Source organism: Opisthocomus hoazin, chromosome 5 (assembly GCF_030867145.1).
Source record: "Opisthocomus hoazin isolate bOpiHoa1 chromosome 5, bOpiHoa1.hap1, whole genome shotgun sequence".
Lineage (NCBI taxonomy): Eukaryota > Metazoa > Chordata > Aves > Opisthocomiformes > Opisthocomidae > Opisthocomus > Opisthocomus hoazin.
In genome coordinates this window covers 79,333,047-79,353,596 of record NC_134418.1, presented here as the reverse complement: position 1 = coordinate 79,353,596, position 20,550 = coordinate 79,333,047, and the positions used below count along the sequence as shown (strand labels likewise).

General features: G+C 47.3%; 1 protein-coding gene across 1 annotated transcript; it reads right to left on the bottom strand.

Moving 5' to 3' along the window:
* Positions 1-1,618: 1,618 nt before the first annotated feature.
* On the bottom strand, positions 1,619-17,657 carry CYP4V2 (cytochrome P450 family 4 subfamily V member 2). The gene is made up of 11 exons (XM_009940190.2): positions 17,354-17,657; positions 14,024-14,136; positions 12,948-13,033; positions 10,622-10,812; positions 10,132-10,201; positions 8,767-8,893; positions 6,766-6,957; positions 5,309-5,411; positions 4,823-4,957; positions 4,471-4,650; positions 1,619-2,707 (listed from the first exon to the last, which is right to left on the bottom strand). The coding sequence occupies exons 1-11, from the start codon at positions 17,562-17,564 to the stop codon at positions 2,532-2,534; spliced, it is 1,584 nt and encodes a 527-aa protein (XP_009938492.2). The 5' UTR covers positions 17,565-17,657; the 3' UTR covers positions 1,619-2,531.
* Between the last annotated feature and the right edge of the window lie 2,893 nt (positions 17,658-20,550).

Genomic DNA, 20,550 nt, shown 5'->3' with positions numbered 1-20,550 from the left:
ATCCACTCTGGTAACCCTGTGCCAGCATTTGAGCCCATACACTTTCAATAATGAGTTTCTCATCACAGTTTTATCCAGTTTTTGTCTCAATTATTTTTCTTGTTCTCATCAGAGAGCATGAAGGAATTACGGGTTACTTGAGATCCCATTATATGGGAAGAGTGTGGTACAAAAACAAAGTGCAAGCAAAAATATCGGTCGTTGTAAATAGATGTCAGAAAAAATATCTCCTTAAGGAGAGCATTGTTATAGTTTGGTCAATTTTAAAAGCTGTTTCCACAAAGTAGATCCCACAGAAGAAAAGGAATTAATACTAGTTTTGATAGTTCTCAGTTAAAGGACAGAGTTTAACAAAACCCATGAGGTACCTTCTCCAGGTTTCACTACATACCGAATGTCCTGAGAAACCACGTTCTGCATGCAAATCTTGTGTACCCCCAAAGCTCACATTAGCAAGTACCCCACAGCTCTAATTCCTTAACTTCGAGCCTCTCTGGACAATGTGTGTCATTTGTTTTCCGTGTATTAACGTAAGAGGGTAGACTCAAAAGTTATGTCACTATAAAGACAACAATCTTTAAAATCAGCCCTGTAAACTTAAATTCTTGTTATTATCTAGCAATGAAACCTGTATTTGCAAATGAAGGCTGAAGAATGTAACCATATTATCGTTGTTACATGACTTCTTTTTTCTTAGTGGCAAAAGAAAGGTAGCAATTACAATAAACTATGTGTCAAGGTCTGTGATTTCATTTATGCAAACTACGCAGCTAAATCCTTTCTTTTTAGAAGATCCCCAGGAAACTGTAAAACCTAGATTTATCAGAATATAAAGCATTTGGCAGGTTCAAGGAAACCTCTAATTTACTTGGAAAGCTTCGGAATTATTTTTGTTTCTGTTCTGATATTCTACAAAGCACAGCAGTATCCCAGGTGTTAAACCACAAAGTGTTGTTAAAAGGGCACAAGGAAACAGACAAAAGAAAAGAATCCATAAAGACCAACAAAACCAACAAGGACAGATTACTCCTTTCTTAGGCTCGATAGTTACGAGAGGCAGGGTGTGTGCAGTAGCACCCCTTAATATGCTCTGGTCAGATCTGCCAGTATCAGTCGCCCAGCACAGGGCTCGAAGGGTTGAGATACTGAACTCCACCCCAGCCGAAACCAGGATGCTCCATATCACATTACTTGTTAGCGGTAGGCCAGTCCGTATTAGCCACATCGGCTCTGACCTCCAGCTGCTCACCCAGTTCCTCTCTGCAGGTCGCCCACAGCTCCAGTACAACCCAAAGGCGCCAGCACACCTAAAACCCCCACCACCAAGCATAGTGGTGATGACGCACCAGCAGATAGAGATGGAGGTGTGGGTATCGGTGTGCACCCTCCTGTGTACAGTGCCGGGGGTCGCGCTGGGGTAACACCCACCAGCCAAAAGAAGTGTCGAAGCACGGGGCAGAAGTAATGAGCAAACCAGGTAGAGGACCTCAGCTAGGTCTAGCACCAGCCTTTTCTTCACTGCTTACAAATGTCGTGGAGTCTGTTCTCCAGCTGTGTGGCTTGTTGCAGGCTTTGACCTGTCCTGAAGGTACACACAGTCAGAAACTTTCACAGACGCTTCATTTCGTCACTTTAATTCCTCTTTAACATCAATCGGCAAGAAATTCTCTATGTTGCTTTCAGGACCCTAGCAGGCAAGAGCAGACTGGCACATTGTTTCAGCTTTGAGTAACACAGTAAAATCTGGTCAATTGATCACCCCAGAGGAACTGATGATACAAAATAATTATCCATCAGTAATTTAACTGCACCCAGGCACGAAAGTTTTACAGATGTAATTTCATTCCATGTTGAGGCAAAGTAGAAGTTCATTCTCAAAATCTGTAATACAGTGTTTCTGTCCTTATGAAATCCTGTGTGTGATTTGCACACAATCTAGTACATGGTATAGTTATACAGATCAATGTTTATGGCCCACCTTGCTAAAAAATAATGCAGAGCACTCCCTACGTAAAAACAACTGCTCACAAAGGAGGAGTGAAATTATCAGAAATTTTTACTTTCTCTTCATAGACACAGTCATCACCAAAACAGAAAAAATGGGCCAAGTGGAAGAATTGATCACTTGTACCTTTCAGAAGCAAAGAAAGCTGAAAACTATACAAAGATTTGAGACTATAAGCTACCTTGCAAACGCTATGGAATACAACCAGACCACTCCATCACAGGCATTACTGTTGTTACTACCGTAATTTAAGGTTTTTTGCACTGTTACAATAGTTTCATCCAAGTGGATAAAGCACTAAGATTTGATGTTTAAAGACTGGCACTTCAAAGAGGAATGAGGAGTTCACATGTACTAGAAAAGCAGAGTAATTTAGGGCTATTACAACACCTCCTTTAAAGAAATAATCAGCAACGACTTTAGTTTCAACAAATCGCTGGACTGCCATCAAAATATCTGATTTAAAAATGTATCTCAGTCTAAACAGCTTGGAAGTTTTTGGAAAAATAAAATGTTGAATTTCCTTTCATTCTGATCCACTGTTTGGCCTCCTCTTCAGCTTAATCCAGATACCATTATTCGGACGAAGAATAAGTTCTCCAGTCATACCAAGCTCTTCGGGCTTTTGACATGACTCCACCCAAAAGCGCCGCAGGATGAGGGCTAGAAGAGTTTTCTCCTCTATTTGTGCAAAGCGCTGACCTATGAGTTACAGGGCAGAAAAAAAAAAAAGTTATTGTCAGGTTGCATCAACAGTTGCTGCATTTCCATGCTCAGAGCGATACCTCTAGGAACACATGACAGCAAGGACAGGATACTACTGAAACTAGCACTTCTCCTTGCATGACAACTCTGGCCTTCCCAGGACAATCCACAGCACATCCTCCTTCCCATAGCACACAGAACTCAAACAGCAAACAGTCAACACCAAGGGGCAACAGACACAAACTGAAGCACAGGAAGTTCCAGCTGAACATGAGAAAGGACTTCTTCACTCTGAGGGTGATGGAGCCCTGGAACAGGCTGCCCAGGGAGGTTGTGGAGTCTCCTTCTCTGGAGAAGATGGACCAGATGACCCACAGAGGTCCCTTCCAACCCCGAACACTCTGTGATTTTGTGAACACTTTACATGTAACTAATACAAAACACAGCCTTGTCATGTCTCTTGGATGAACTAGGCAGGGAGGGATGGATGACAGACCAGAGCAGGAGAAGATGCAGCACAGGGACCGCAATGGAGAGACAAATCCCACTGTTCTACACATGCAGAGAGGAGCAAAGGAGATACAACTGCAACAGAAGGACAGACAGACCTTCCGTCAACGAGCACTAAGCATCACACACCCTGACGATTTGGCAGCACAGAGGGCAAAGTTCAATTTATATCTCAGAGAAAGGTGGAAGAGGAAAGGGGATAACAGAGAAACACGAAGGAAACCAAATCAAGTGTCACAATCCAGGCAGTTCACTCAAACTAAACTGAAAATGGCAACAGGACGAAAAACCCAGTGCTCAAAACTTTTTCTGTGCTCCCCTCTGTATAATCTGCACAGAGGGATGTCTGTACACATGTACACAGTGATGTCTTTCTGCAGTGATATTAACAAACCAGCTCTCCTGCACATGTTCCTGCACACCCAGGAACTAGCTAGACACGCAGTATTAAGTTAGTTTCCTCTTTGGAACGTGGGAAGACCTAGTCTGCTGTTCTTATGGGAAGGGCACCTATCCCAATGAGGCAAATCAAAACCAAACAAATAAAAAACCAACCCCACCCCCCAAAAAAAGAAAACGAACCAAACCAAAACCCCAGAAGAAGTTGTCTTTCCTGTCCCTGTAACTGGTGTGGAACGGTCCCCATCTGCCCTTGAGATCAGCGCAGGGAACAGCCTTTTCATGCGTCCTACCACATAAACCACAAAGCCTCTCCTTTGAGCACAGATTCGTCTCAGTGGCACCTGCAAGGCTAACAAGTTCTGGGATGACAGTGAAAACACCAGATCAACAACGGTGCCACAAAGAGGGAAAGAACACATCAGCTGCAGACTGCATGTTCGGGACACCCAGCCGAGATCGTGAGACAGACAGATGAGATGTTTCCACAGAAAGACAAGTGCAGGACATTTGCCTTCTCTCACTCTGTCTTGCTGACACTGAGGGTCAGAAATCTGGAAGCAATCCTGTCCTAACACAGGAGCCCATTAACACGCTGCAAGGCTGCGCAGGCAGCGAGGAGCAAACACCAGCGTGATAGACATTGGCCCCTGGGAAGGAAGGCACTCTTTACGAAGAAACAAAAGGTGGCAGTTCAAGCACCAGGCTTGCAGGGGAGACAGCGCCCAGAATTCGGGGGTGGGGAAGACAGGACACGACTAGCAGGCACATCAAGACTTAAATTTCTGAGACGGTCATCACACCAAAAGCAGCACTGTCCCATTAGTGGGGCTTCCTCTCCAGCCACCTACCAATGCAGTTCCTGGGACCAGCCGAGAAGGGCACGTAAGCATATGGGTGCCTTCCCTTCGAATTTTCAGGTAAGAATCGCTCAGGCCTGAACTCCTCCGGGTCAGGGAACATCTCGGGGTCTCTGTGCAGGGCGTAAGTTATGACAACAACATTGGTGCCTTTTGGTACCTTGTATCCTTCTGAAGAGGAATGAAAAAGGGAGAAGAAGGGTCAAAACAACAGCGAATAAGTGACTTTCTATACACCACAGCACAGTAAGAAAATAAAACAACTCTGCCCTTGACTTGGGAAACCCCTCCACTGAGGAGATGCTAGCAGGATAGGAACTGGCAAACACAGGACACTACTTACTAATACAGCAATCCTCTCTCAAGGTACGGGCAAACAGCGGAACTGAAGGGAAGAGCCGAAGTGCTTCTTTCACAACACACTCCAGGTACTGAAGGTTCTTCAAATCGTCCATTGTAACAGGACGCTCAGTGTCGCCTGTCCAAAAACGAATAGCGGGATGAGCAAGACCAAAACTCCCCATTTTCAGTTAAACAAACTCATCCCAGCTCCTTTCAGAAACTCTCCTCACGCACCAAGACGACACAGGAGAAAGCGTTACACATACATTGAACATGCATGCCTTGCCCCAGAGAAGTAAGGTTGGCTGTGCTCTTCTACAGACCTTCTAGCACCCATCCCAATCACCTCGAGCCACTGAAAGCTCCAGAAGAGCCACAAGGCATGTTCCTACCTCCCCTTCTACATCTAGGCTTATAATGTACCACATGCCCACTCACAAATGCAACCACCGCCACAACCCCAATGAAGGTGGGAACGCAAACGTACCAAACACCTCGTCCAGTTCTCTGTGAACCTTCTTCTGGGCTTTAGGATTATGTCCAAGCAAGTAGAGGGCCCAGTTCATAGCAGCTGCTGTTGTATCATGGCCCTAGAGGTCCAGATTTACAAAGACATTCACTTCAACACTATCCCTGTGCACAAGCAGGCTTCATAAATACTTAGATGTGCAGGTAGGATGGAAAGTGAGGCTTATTAGTCCCATGACCACAAGAAAAATGAAAATCAAGAGTGAAGAAATCTATCCAACACGCTGATTATCAAGATATAAGATGACCCATGATTCTGTCAGGTATCTGAAAACTGACCAAAAGGGAAAAAGTGTTGAAATAACCCAAGCAAACATCCCTCTCCTCTGCCTCCCTGAAGCTGCACGAACTATCAAGTATCTACACAATGAAACAGAGGTATATTCATCTTTTTGGTTACTGTTCACTCAATAATGTAACATCTGGGGGCCAATAACTACCACACAATCTGTAACCTTTACAAAACTATCCAAAAAAAGGGTCTAAAGAGACACAGTATATTTGCCATAGGAGGGAATACTTCCTGGTTTGCTATGAAAACAGGATTAGTTACCACAGTTCTCAGCTCTGTATACAAACTTTGAAAGGCAAGGAAACAAAGTGAAGGGGAACCCCCCCACCCTAAAAAAAGAAAAAAAAAAAGAGAGAGAGAGAGAGGAACAGAGAAAGGAAAAGTTGACTAACAAAGGATTTTGGTACTAAAATGGTGCACTTGCGAAGTTCAGGATGCTGCACCTCTTCAAAACGCAGCTACAGAGTAGTAGAGGAATGGTAAGATGGGAAGAGAGTTTCTCTAGGTTACAAAGACAGTAATCTGCCTGAATTAAGCTCTTCTGAGATCGAATTCAGGTCCACCTAATGGAAGTGTGTGGAAAACTTTTGAAAGTCTTGTTTAGATTCTTCACTAGACAGGGAACCAGACATGAGAAGACAGTACACCAATGCACAGTTGACAACAGAACCAGGAGGTTACAGCCAACGTGACAAAGGACTAACTGTGAGGAGAGCTCACAAAACGCAAGGCAAAATACCTAAACCATTTAGAGCTATTTTGAGCATTAATGAGGTTTGCAACAGGAGTCGAGAGACCATGGCCCACATCAGCCATTAAGCTCTTCTTACTCACCTGTTTTCACAAGTAGAGCCTGCTCGCATAGGCAGGACCTGCCACACATCTACTGCCCAGCATTTTGCCAGGGCACACAATTCTGGATCAAAGGTTTCTATCCTGCAGTAGTTTCTATCCTACAGAGATTTCCTCTTAGACTTCCAGGGCTAAAATAACTTCATATTAACAGCAATTTCCTGAACTAAGCAGAGGAAGAGTCACTACCTGCAAACAGTGAATCTCAGGTTCTGGAAAAAAAATAAAAACAAAAACAAAAAAAACAACAAACCAACGGGTTCCTTGGGTACCTCAAACATGAAAGTATCCACTTCCTCACGAATGTCCCTGTAGCTCAATTTGTTCCCTGCCTCATCTGTTGCACTCAGCAGCATGTCCAGGAAAGCTTTTCTCTTTTTGGAGCCACTTTCTTCACCGTTGCCGTCAGTTCCATGCTCCGTTTGCTTGGTGTTTTCAAGTTCTGCAGCTTTCTCTGCAATGACCTGAGATTAGAACCATTACATTAGATATGATGCATGCAGCACATGCACACAGTCTACATCACACAGGTTTGTCCCAGCTTATGAAAGCAGCCCATCTGTAGCAATCTACATTAGCTGCTTAGCATAGCTGTCAGCATTATCTCATGAACTTTAACTGTCCTTTGGTGTTAGTGGGTGAAATATGACCAGCCCCTCTTGTCGCAAGCAATAGAATGAACTGTGAATAGCCTTTGTGTGATCAAGAAAACAGCTAGCCAAACTACACAAACAACTTGTTGATCATCAAGAAGCGTAAACACATCCAGAATATCTGCAACAAGCCAATCATGAGTGCCAAGAATAGTAACAGCAAACCAAAAAACATCACCACAATTAGAACAGACTGATCACTGAGTAGATATTCTCTACCCTATCCAATCACTAAGCAAAGGATCACCTCTCCAACCTCCGGGGAACCCAGGAGACTGAAGAGAAGCCACGGCACCCCACAACCCTGCATCGGGACTACACACAGCACGGCTGGAACCACTTTACTAAAGCTTCCCAAATTTTCTGCAGTATGACAGCAACGGTTGAACTTCCCTTTTTTAGGGTCAAAGCACAGCCCCAGTGACAGACAAGCGACTTCTTGTTGTCATGACCGTTGCCATAACAGGAAAACAGAACCCTTCAATAAACTGGTATTGCTCTCCACAACAACAAAATAACTAAAAATAAAGGCTGTGGAGTATGCAATTCTGTTCAGAGGAAGCACTGAATAGGAAAAAATACAGTTATATAGGCACATATTGTTTCCCCTCACTGAACATACAAATATAAAGACACATAGATTCTGAAACACCTTTTTTTCTCAGTGCTTTCTGTCAGCACCTGAACTAGGTGATATTATTATTTACTGTTCCTTTGTCATCTTCTAAGATTTGTTTTCTTCTATTGAGTGCACCAGCCCAGCATGGGAAGAGAGCAAGTGTTACCTTAGGTCCCTTTAAAAGTTTCTCTTGCGTCTCACTGCTACAATTCCCAATAACAGCAAGAAAAACATGAACTACTTAAGAACAGCACAGAGTCAATGTAGCTCATTACATGTAGTGAAAGTGTAGAGATTATGTCCTTTGTCGTGGGCATTGACACAATGACATCGTGGGGTACATACATCTATTTCAGGGAAAGCAGCCTCTCTGGTAAGATCCTAACAGTAGATTTGGGAGGGCAACCATTGCAAGAATAGCATGGGAACTATTTGGTGAGAGAAAGGGCTGTCACTTGCACAGTCTAAAATGGTTTCTGCGTCGAGTGTCTCACAACTGATGCGGGGACCTGCATGTGTTTGTTCATCTCAGCAGTTCTGCTCCAAATAGCAGAAAACAAATACAGGCTTCAATTTCTGAGGGCTGGACCCAGCTGCATGACCAAGCAGAGCCCTGTGCTTACTGCTACAACCTGAACCGCCTGCAGTGGCTCACTGTCCAGATGTGGAGCATCTGGGCAGAACAAGAGTTCAATGAATCCCTGTTGCTTGTTCTGGTTGTAAAGGACCCACAAGTCTTGTAACTCCCTTGGAGCAGCACACTCCTTTGCTTAAATATGACAAAGCTCCTGACAGGGAAGGCAGCTGCTGTCTTCTTTTCAGAGGATGCCCCAGCATCCCTACAGAGAGATAGTTAGAAAGTTCTCCTCTTAACAGATGCATATCAAGGGGGCTGAACCTCACCCCCATTTGGAAGCTCTCTGCTGAGTGCAAGACTTCAACAACTAAAATGTACCATAAATAAATTAATAAATAAATACAGAAATTAAAATAACTTATACTGTATCTGTAAAATTGTGAAGGATCTTGAGGTTCCTCTCATGCTCTCTTCCTTCCTTGAACAGCATATGTACAAGATCAGGCCAAAGCCAAGGGCTCTTCTGTCGCTGTTGGATTAGATCACTCATCCTAGGGGCATAACAACTACATCATGGAACACTTCTTGACAAACAACAAATTTACACCACATTTTCAAGAACCAAAGAAAAAAGTGCTACCTCCCCCAGTGAAGTGGAACTTGGCATATTGTGCGGGTTTAAACCCATCCATCTGAAGGGAAGGCTGTTCATATTTGTTTTCTGATTTTAAATCATGTAAAAGTTTCTGTCACCTATTGCAGCATCACCACGATTTGTATCTTTGAGCATTGATCTCTGAGAAGGAGAGCATATTCTCATTTAGCGGGAATCCTCTTGAAACACATCTTAAGTCACCCAGTCCAGTCCCACTCCACATCAGTAAAGCACTGATCGTGCTGAAAAGGCACATACAGCCTGAAAAGATTACTCATGCCAAGGTCCCAAAATATCTGCCCCGTGACCTCAAACAGCCACCTGAAAGCAGTAGGTTCCTACATGACTGTCTATATACCATATATGCCAGACAGCACATGAAAAGTATTTAAAATAAAGAATATGAGACTTCAAGCATGCTGGAGTGCAACTGCAGTACATTTGGAAGGGCTGATTGTCATTGCTCTTCAGCTCTTGCACATACCGTTGGCTGCAGAAAGAAGCTTTGAGGAGTAATTCTTACATTTAGGCCAAATTCAGTCCTACTTGCGGTACAATTTAGGGAAGGCCAAGGAACCGATGACAATCGAACCCTCTAATTCCACCCCTTGTTTGTAGCACTCCTGTCTCAACAAGCCCCATCAAAGGCTAGGGGTGAGATACCGCATGCAGCTGTATCTCATCTGGGCTGACAGACCAGCAAGGCAGAAATACAGATCACACTCTTGGTGATCCACTGGGCAGTCACATACAATTTGAATGGTGTAAATATTGCCACCAACCGCAGAGCAGCAGTGCCCCAGCTTTAGCATGCCATCCAAACCAGCACCCTCCCAGTTCCGCCAGTCATGCTGACATGAACTGCTGCAGCTCCATTTTTTTTCTTTAACCTCCTGTACCAATGGATTAACTGAATGGCAGCCAACAGCTCTTCAAAGTCTCAGCCACCCATTGCATATACTCATACCAGAAAACAATTCAAAATCTGCAGGAGTTTTTCCCGCCTTCTTGGCTTTCTACATCCACCTGTGACCCCCCTGGCCCTGCCTCCTGACTCACAGCAGATGAACTCCTGACACCAGCAGCATCAACTCCAGCCCAACTACAAGGTAGCCAAACAAAACGTCCACTCACCTGTAGACAGCACGAACATAATCTGAGTCCTTATTCTCCTGAGCACATACATTCTTGCCCATCGCCGTTTCTAGGTGGAGGAAGTCACCAACGGTTCACGAGTGCAAAGTGAAATGCAGAGTCCCTGTACCCAGTAGGTTACCACCGCTCCCAGGTTCTGACTGCCACCACACCATCCCTTCAACAGGCGAATGCACACATCCCTTTCCAGGTGATGGGCTTGCTTTACATTTCCACGCCCAAGAACCCTGCTCCTCACCACAACCTCACTTCAGACTGCTACCTCTGCCCTGTCCATCCCACAAACTCACCTGCTCAGACACATGCAAGACACTCTAGGAGAAACGATGGCCTTGGGAGGACGGAAATGCTTTCACACAGTATGAAGGGACATTTCTCTTCAACCAGCTCCTCACACAACACGGCACAGCTGTACTCACGAGCCTCTGCGACATTCACAGCCCCACTACAATAACCGCAGAGGACTTACCACAGATGATATCAAGGGCACACAGAGTGATGTCCAGAAAGACATCAAATGGTTCCTTGTCAACATGCTTCTCAAGTTTCTCCAGCAAAATACCTCCTTGTTCATTCATAACATCTAGAAAGTCAGTTAAGATTGTGAAGTGGAACGTGGGAGTTATCATCTTCCTCCGCGACCGCCACTTCTCTCCAGTGCTGCAAAATTAACAGGGAGAAGGAAGGGTTAAAACCTCCAAGTCAAAGATAAAACCCTCACTATCACAGAAGTACACAGTAAAAACTACAGCCTGGAACCCCTTCACAGGTGGACAAGCTGTAGATGACTCTTCAAGCTGTCCATAGCACTCCCCAGAAGCAGCAAAATGGAAATATTTCTTGCTCCAGCCCTCTCCAAAGCACAAGCCACCATTTCTATAGCTGTTCTCAACAAAAGGAGATGCTGACAAGCCTTCTGGCAATACAGCCTCGTGGTTGCTCAGTGCACTGGCTCAGAGGGGTCAAGCAGAAGCCATACATAGGACAAACCAGCTGGTCAGCATCATGGCCTCAACTTGTCACATTGTCTCTGTGAATCACCACCCATGCTCGCCTTCACCCGCTGACTAGGAAACGAGGATTCCAGAGAACTAGGGTCCATGCACATTATGAAAACAACTGCCTCGAGGTCTGGCTACAAAACTCTTCCTCGGAGACAGGCAACCACCCCCCACATGACAGTGAAAGAGCACGGAGCCAAAGGCGGGTGACACCAGCTTCCGGGGGGGGGGGTTTGTTTGCCTTTTCTGAATCACGTGCCCAACAGGGACACAGCTGGCAGCTCTGCTTACAGCGTAAGCCATCACACCACTTTTCCTGATAACCTGCTATTGGGGCACTCCTCAGGTCAGCTTATTTGCTTGCTGTCTACCACTACTGTCCTTAAGCAGCAGAGACTGGAACATTCTCCTCCATTACGTTTTTGCAAGAACAAGGAAGTCAAAATGCCTCTAGAAGTTTACTGGAGACAAACAACCAGTAAGGAAGAAGACTAACAGTGAGGATACACCATGCCTGACACACATGGTCCTCAACTCTCCGCACTTTGCTACCGATTACTGCCTTCTTAAGGGCCATGAATGAAACTCTGGATAAAAGGCATTCCTCAGTCTCTCACATAAACTTGTGCCTCCCACATCACATGATGATAGTTGGCTTTTATGACACTATGGTGCCATCCTGAAGCAGAAGGAGTTAACCTCTGAGGGCTCCAAACAGGCAACAAACCTTCACTGCTAACAGAAGGACCTTGACCTGCTCATGAAAACACAGAAGGGGCACAAAAGCACCAGAGCCGCTCTATGCCCACCTTACTCTGACTCTTGAACATCTGCATCATCCAGACCAAATCTTTCTTGGCCGTTCTAAGACCGGAGGACACCAAACCCTTACATCACTGCTCTCTACAGCTACCTGAAAGGAGGCTGTAGTGAGGCAGGTGTTGGTCTCTTCTCCCAAGTAACTAGTGATAGGACGAGAGGCAATGGCCTCAAGTTGCGTCAGGGGAGATTTAGGCTGGATATTAGGAAAAAAGTCTTTACTGAAAGAGTGGTCAGACATTGGAAGAGGCTGCCCAGGGAAGTGGTGGAGTCACCATCCCTGGAGGTGTTCAAAAAAGTGTAGATGTGGCACTTCAGGACACGGTTTAGTAGGCATGGTGGTGTTGGGGTGACAGTTGGACTTGATCATCTTAGAGGTCTTTTCCAGCCTATGATTCTATGATTCCTCCCTCTCTCCACTCCCGACTTGTTCTCTTAGCCAGGCTCACCTCTTATGAGCCTCTAACTCCTGAGGGAAATGAAGGACAGGGCGCAGATACTCTTCCGTCCTACCCCAAAGCATCACCAGCCTCAGGCCCACCCAACTGGTTTGCAGCATCACCAGCTGAGACAAGCAATGCACACAGTCACGGCTCTGCCACAGTCCAGCCACTCGACACACAGCACCACATTCGAAACATCCAGCTTGCAGCACTGCAGGCTAAATCACGCCACTTGCCACAGGATACGACTGCCCAAAACTAACATTCATTTCCAGCCTCCTGACAAAAAATTAACAACGGCCAAATTTGCCAAGAAATGGATAATGCCAAAGCCATTCTATGATTCAAAAGATTTTTATTGGACTTTAGCTGCTAGAGAGTAACCAAGACTGTCTTAAGGAATAAGACTTCTACAGCTATTATCCACATCTCTGTGCAGAGATACAAAAGGCATTCCTGCCATGAAGCCCTCTTGCTATCGTATCCCCCGAATATTTCAAAAAGACAGCGATGCACCTGCATTTCACTCTACCTCGTCAGAAGTCCAGTGCCCAGCCACGGCTGCAGGAATTTGTACAGGTATGATTTTTCTATATGTTTCGAACTGCTCAGAATAGCCTGTCACAAAAATGAAAGGAGGGGGAAAAGCATCACTTATTAGATGGAGAGAGATTTCTTCAGCTGAGATTACTCCACACCACCTCAGCTCCTCCACAAAAGTGCTCCGAGCCCCAGTAAAGTGCACAATATTTCAGTACAAGCTGGTGCGCAGGGGGAACACTGAGTTCACATCCTCAAGTCTTTTAGTAAATATCCCAATCCTGAGAAACAACAAAATACCCAAAAAATACCACTCCCACTCCCCTTTAATCTTCCTGAAAAAAGAAAAATCTGTGTTACAAAGTCACAGGCAGAGCTGAGAGAAAACCCAGCAGGTTCCAGCCTTAACCAAACTCACAAATACCATCTCCGCAATAAACACTCGAACAAAGAAACAACTCTCTCTTCCCAGTTCAGGGACAACTATTGTCAGTAGCAAAACTAACAACCCCATTTCATGGCATCGAGGCAAACCCATCAAGTTCCAGTGCAGAAGCCAGTCCGACAGACCCCAGCATTGCAACCTGCGTTTCACAACGTTCTGCCCCTGTTTCAGTGGTCCCATCTCCCCTGCTATCTGCTCAACTGCTCTGATCTTCGGAGCAGAAGCTTTCACACATGTGAAAACAAAGCTGAAGGAGATGCTTCTTTGACCCGCCTGGACAAGGTCCTGTGCAGCCTGCTGTAGGTGACCCTGCTTCAGCAGGCGGTTGGACTAGATGATCCCCAGAGGTCCCTTCCAACCCCCACCATTCTGTGATTCTGTATCAAACACACTGAGTTGATGCTTTCATTTGCCGGCCATCTTCAGTATTTCTTTTTTTTCCAAGACTAAGCTTTTTCTATTGTTCCACTTTCAACCTTTCTTTAGCACGGAGTCAGAGGACAGTCTCAAGTAAAATCAGTCCATGCCTTTTTCTGCAAAAATTACCTTGAAAGGATAGAAACTAAACAGGTTGAGCACTGCTTTGCATGGCAGTAGAACAGGCAGGAGACAAGCACACTCACCTCCACGCTGTCAGGGTGATACAAAATCAGGAGAGGCAACGGTCCTATCCAAAGTTTGAACAACGGCCAGCTCCTGAACTCTTCAACGTGAGTTTGTAGCTGTTTAAAAAAACCTGGAATGAAATCAGCAGATTAGAATTTTTAAAAAAGGTTTTTTTGCTGAATAAGCAAGACTTCTGTAATGAACTGTTTTTCATCGTATGCCCTGTTATCACGTTTTTATTGCAGTTTTATCTTGCTACTACGACCAAGCAGCATTTTTTTGGACCTATGTATTAGCTCTACCGCAGGAGCATTGCTTTACGGCTACGCTCTTGAAGGCACTCTATTCTAGAGAGACCCCTCCTCGCTGTAGATGAGGCAGCGTGATTTCAGCAGTCCCAAAGCACTGCAGCACGGGCCTTCTGCATTGCGATGCTCTTCATGACAATCAGAGCCAAATCAAACTTTACCCAGGCTATGCTTAGGTTTGGGCTCATCTGACCCTAGCCAAAATACTGTATCAAGATGCTTCTTTACTTTCCAAGTACAGCACTGAGCCTTTTCCCACCTGAGCCCACACTGACAGGTACTGCATCTGTGGTGCACCCACAAGCGACGTCGTGCACATTAACGGCAGAGCACCATGCAGGAACCAGTATCGCTTGACATACGCCCAGTTTCTGACAGCTGCACTCCTAAGAAATTCTTCGGAGCCCTTAGACTGTTGTTGTTTGTCTGCAAACAAATTACTTCTTACACCAACACGCTAACATGGTCTCACTCTCTCGCAGCCCTAACCAGTAGTGACAGTTTGCAGCTCCAGCAGGGGCTTTTGACAGCTGGCTACTCCAGGATTAAACTCCGCTCTTGTCCTTTTAGAAACCTTACTGAAGGGTAGGTGACCACTTACGGGGCCACTGTGGATCTGGCAATTCAGATGTCCCCATCTCAAAGGGCACAATGACTCATAAGATCATTTATGGCAAAGATCACTTGAGCGATACCACTATCATCCTCCTGCCAGACGCACTTGGTACCAGCAAGCTCAGCAACCCAGCCAGTTCTCCATCCACGTTATTCTCCACTTATCCAGTCCAGTTCTCCCCAGGTCAGTTATACAGAAAGCACAGCAGATGGCATCAAAGACCCCACTGAATCAAATTAAACACCGTCTGCTGTTATTCCCTTGCTCACAGATCCAGTTACCTCCTCACAGAGGGCAATCGGGTTCATCCTGCAGTTCTGAAGGAGGTGGCCGCTATCAGGATGTTCAAGGATTAAACATGCCTTTGCCCTTTCAGAAACCAGATTAAACAATAAATGACTCCCTCCGAGGCCTCTGCAGAGTTGAAAATTCAAAGGTTCCCAAACCAAAGGGAAAGACAAGTGGAAAAAACACTAGTTTCCTAACAGACACCCAAATACTGAATTCCTTAATCTTAGATCAATTTCTAATGACAATGCATCCAAAAGGTTTAAGAGTGTCACATTGTTCTTATATTTTTTACTACTTTTTTTGTAACATCACGATTAAAATACCACAATCTTCCAGCATTTGTCTACTGATATCAATAAATATATAAAATAACAATCCGATGAAAAGACATTTTTCTTTCTGCTATAAAACCTCATCCTTTTTCCTAAAAGCTATCTTCTTTTTTTTGAATGGTCTCATTTTTAATGAAAAATATTATAAACCACAAACTTCACTCATTCTTACATCAACAAACAAGAACAAAGGCGGATGGTCACCGACATAACTAAAGCATGGAGGCTACGTGACTCCTGCTAACAAAGAAGATTATGAGATTCCACAAGACACAAAAGTCTCCATCATATTGCTTTCTGGAGAGAGAGAAGCAATGTGAGTCCAGCAGAGGGCTACAAGGATGATGAGGGGGCTGGAACATCTCCCATACGAGGAGAGGCTGAGGGAGCTGGGCTTGTTCAGCCTGAAGAAGAGAAGGCTGAGAGGGGACCTAATAAATGCTTATAAATATCTGAAGGGTGGGTGTCAGGAGGATGGGGCCAAGCTCTTTTCAGTGGTGCCCAGTGACAGGACAAGGGGCAATGGGCACAAACTGAGGCACAGGAAGTTCCAGCTGAACATGAGGAAGAACTTCTTCACTCTGAGGGTGACGGAGCCCTGGAACAGGCTGCCCAGGGAGGTTGTGGAGTCTCCTTCTCTGGAGATATTCAAACCCTGCCTGGACAAGGTCCTGTGCAGCCTGCTGTAGGTGACCCTGCTTCGGCGGGAGGGTTGGACTAGATGACCCACAGAGGTTCCTTCCAACCCCTACCATTCTGTGATTCTGTGATTCTGTAATGTGGGGTTTTGGGAGGTTTTTTTTGTTTGCTTGTTTCTGGGTGGTTTTTTTTTTTTTAAGATTTAAAAAGCAGAAGAAGAAAACAAAGTCCCAGTGCCTGTCAGCACTGGGCAGCGCGCACACCCAGGCTGCAGCCGCCCACGGCTTCACTCCACTCCCATGAGCCAGCTGGCCGCTCTCCCTGCCGGCAGCCCAGCCAGGAACATGCGTGCACAGAGCGTGCACAGAGCGTGCACAGAGCGTGCACAGGCACCACACGCACCCCCAGCAGAGCCTGCTGGTCCCTCAGACCGCGGACTCCTCAGGCAAGGTGCTCCTGTGTGAAACCGAGTACCAAACAGCAAGGGAACACGTCGCACATTTGTGCTCTCTCCAGCACCCAGCAAAAAGAAGGTACCATTGCTCAACGTGAGCACAGGCAAGCCTGCTTTTGAGGGATGTACTGCAAACACTCAGCAAGTTCTTTCGTAGCTAATGCACACATCTAAGGCGCAGCTACTTCCAAAAGCAATCCATCAGCTCAGCGCGCTGAAGTCCCCTGCACACGCTCACTGGGGGAAGATGACTGTTGAGAGATGGTATCTTTCCTTCCCAAGCTGGGAGCGCTGTTCGGACCGCAGCTGACGGCGGTGGGGACCGCGCTCCATGTTCTGCAGCAGCGCTTCCCGCCAGCGCGCCCAGCTCGCCTCCCTCTCGCAAACGCACATTCCACGGCGCTCCTGCTCCATCTCACCAACAGCTGGAAACGGGTGCCCGTCCAGCATCAGCATCTGGAAGCCACTGCCAGGCTGACCCTCCAGCTAATCTCTGACTGACAATAACCCTGCATTTAGGCCGTTCCTCTCCTTTCCCCTCCACCAGCCCCGCTCACACAGCTCCCCTGCACAGGTTGCCCGCTGCCCCGGAGACCTGAAGCCAAAATGGCACAGCATGCCACCCCCAGCTTGGCCAGGCAAGCACCTCACCAGCGCTGGCTCCTCCATAAAGCCCAGCGCCGGGCTATGGCGCAAGCTGCTCTTACCTTCTCCCTCCCGCTCCAAGAGCAGAGCATTTCCCAGCACAGGGTAGCAGGGGCTGATGCCCGGGATCAGCTTCATCACCCACCATCGCCTGCAGTAACCCATCAGGGAGGGCAGGGAGCACACGGCCACCACCGTCAACAGCAGAGTGATGACCCCAGCCCCCAAGTGCAGCAGCTGGGGTCCCCCTGAGGCTGCCCGCACGACCTCCATCACCTCCTGCTCCGAGCCTTGATCCCTACGGGGGAGCGGGCGCTGCGTGCTGCAGGCAGCGGCGTGTGCGGGGACCCCAGCCACGGGAGCGGGAGGTGGAGCTGCCTGCTGGGAAAATAAACAAAGCTATAAAAAAACCCCACGCCCGGAGAGGCTGCCTGCGAGCGCTTCGGGAGGGCAGGGCAGCCACAGGGCACGGTGCCATCTCCTCGCCCGTGCTTGGCTCCTCTGACACGGCCAAGGAGCGAGAAAGTTCTGCACAGGCTCGCGCGAGAGCTCGGAAGGAAAACACACAAAACGCTGTCGAGAGAAAAAAAAACCACCATTTTTGTGATTGGGGGAGGATGGCTTTTCACAACACCACATTTCTCCATCCATTTCCAGGCGCCCAGGGAACACCAGCTGGCCATACAGAGCTGCTCCAGCACTCTCCAACACGACGCGTGCAGGGCTGCAAGTCCTTCAGACGGGGAGCAACTTTCTTATACTGGGTTGGTAGCTCTGAGGGGCTACACAAACCAGAGCCCACACAGACCCATGATCGAGAGCAGCACAGTGAAGCTCAGATGCTTCTCTGCTCAGATGCCCTTTGCTGTTCTCACTGTTGGGAACTGTTGTTCTCACTCAGTCACGGGCTGACAGGTGCCAGTAACGCCACTGGCAGCACCAGCACCTGTGTCACAACTTGCAAAGTGCTTGGGTCGAAGTGGTACCACATCCACCAGAAACCCTGCTGCCTTTCCCACCTCAGGAGGAGCCAGGGCTTCTTCTCACCGCTGCTGGGCGGCAACCACCCGCTCCTCAAACCTCCAGTACTCAGAAGCCTGGTGGTCCACCAGAAGGTTGGTTAAGAGACAGCACGGCTCACACCCAATTGGCAAAAATTCACCCTCTGAATATACCACAGAAGCTTCTTCTAGCCGTGGTCACATTTCTCCTCTCTGTTTTGTACCAGAATTGACTGCACCAGCATTTTTAGTAAGCCAACAAACGGCATAAACAAAGCAACCAAGGTAAGAAACGCAAATGGAGGAAGCTCAGAACATCAGAAGCTAAGGCAGGGCTGATGACCCTTGGCAGCAGAGGGCAGTAAATTTTGGCACTTTGTACCCCCAATCTCCCAGCAAACCCTTTCTCATAAATGCTGACCATCGCGTTTTTCTGCGTGGCAAACAGCTAGAAATGAACTTTGCTACTCTTGCTGTTGTTTGCAACGGTTTGTGACAAAGCAGCAGATACATACCCTGCCTTGTGAATGCACAAGGCAAGCTACACGGCCACCAGTCCCCTCTGCTGTCCAGGTGACGTCCCAGGAAGGAAGCGAGCATGCAGGATTAAGCAGCTCATCTTCTCTCTTTGTAACACGGAGATGAGCTGGGCAATCATACTCCTCTTCTTTATAAAAACCTTGCAGTTCGTGGCCTTCGCAGACTTGATAATTAGACCAAGCAGCAAATTGTGATTCGGAGTCAAAATCTGCTTTTCTGCCTGCTGATAATTCCTTCTGCAGGAAAAACTGTGAAATACAGTGAAACAGCACGGACAAGGTGAAAAGCCATGGGGAACGCAGTAGGGAACACAGCGGAACAAGCATTTCAAAATCCTGCCAGCAGCGGGCAGAGGTGATGCTGCTGCTACTAAAGGGCAGCAGCTACACTGGAACAAGACGTGAAAGACACACCCAAGAAAGAAGTGAGAGCTCTGGCATCTCTGAGGCCTAATTATGTCACTAAGACTTTGTTTTGGTTTGGCCTGGATAAATGCCAGGTGCCCATCAAAGCCACTCTGGCACTGCCCCTCCTAAGCTGGGCAGGGGAGAGGAGGTATGGTGAAAGGCTCCAGGGTCGAGACAAGGACAGGGAGAGATCACTCACCAGTTACTGTCACGGGCAAAACAGACTGAGCTTGGGGAGAAAAGGGAGTTTAATTCATCACCAATCACATCAAAGTGGGACAGTGAGAAATAAATCCAGATATTAAAACACCTTCCCCCCACCCCTCCCTTCTTCCCAGGCTCAACTTCACTCCCAAATTCTCTCCCTCCTCCCCCCGAGCGGTGCAGGGGGACGGGGAATGGGGGCTGTGGTCAGTTCATCACATGTTGTCTCTGCCGCTCCTTCCTCCTCAGGGTGAAGACTCCTCACACTCTGCCCCTGCTCCAGCATGAAGGTCCCTCTCACGGGAGACAGTTCTCCACAAACTTCTCCAACGTGAGTCCTTCCCATGGGCTGCAGCTCTTCATGAACTTCCCAGGGTGGGTCCTTCCCACAGGGTGCAGTCCTTCAGGAAAAGGCTGCTCCAGCGCGGGTTCCCCATGGGGTCATAAGCCCTGCCAGAAAACCTGCTCTGGCATGGACTCCTCTCTCCACATGTCCACAGGTCCTGGCAGGAGCCTGCTCCAGCACAGGGCTCCCCAGGGGGTCACAGCTTCCTTGAGGCATCCCCTTGCTCCAGCGTGGGGTCCCTTCCACAGGCTACAGGTGGAGATCTGCTCCACTGTGGACCTCCATGGACTGCAGGGGCACAACCTCCCTCAACCATGGTCTTCATCACGAGCTGCAAGGGAAGGCTCTCTGCTCTGACATCTTGGGTATCTCCTCCCCCTCCTTCTTCACTGACCTCAATGTCTGCAGAGTTGTTTCTCTCACATCGTCTCACTCCTCTCTCCTCACTGCTGTTTCACCACCAAGTTTTTTCTTCCCTTTCTTCAATACATTATCCCAGAGGCGCTACCACCATCGCCGATTGGCTTGGCCTTGGCCAGCAGCAGGTCCGTCTTAGAGCCGGGTGGCACTGACTTTATCAGACATGGGGTAAGCTTCTCACAGAAGCCACCCCTATAGCTCCGCCGCTACCAAAACCTTGCCACGCAAACCCATAACAGACTTGCAGTCATCACAGTCCTTGGAGGATGTTCTGTCAGAGAGGAGTTCTCTACCAGATTGCAGTCTGCATTCCTTTCTCACCCAGAGAGGTCTTCGCGCAG

Coding starts and splice junctions, on each gene's coding strand:
- CYP4V2 (XM_009940190.2), bottom strand. CDS start 17,564: ATGGAGGTCGTGCGGGCAGCCTCAGGGGGACCCCAGCTGCTGCACTTG. Junction 10,202..10,621: donor TGCCCTTGATATCATCTGTG/GTAAGTCCTCTG, acceptor TCCTCCACCTAG/AAACGGCGATGGGCAAGAAT. Junction 5,412..6,765: donor TGGATACTTTCATGTTTGAG/GTACCCAAGGAA, acceptor CTGGACCTCTAG/GGCCATGATACAACAGCAGC.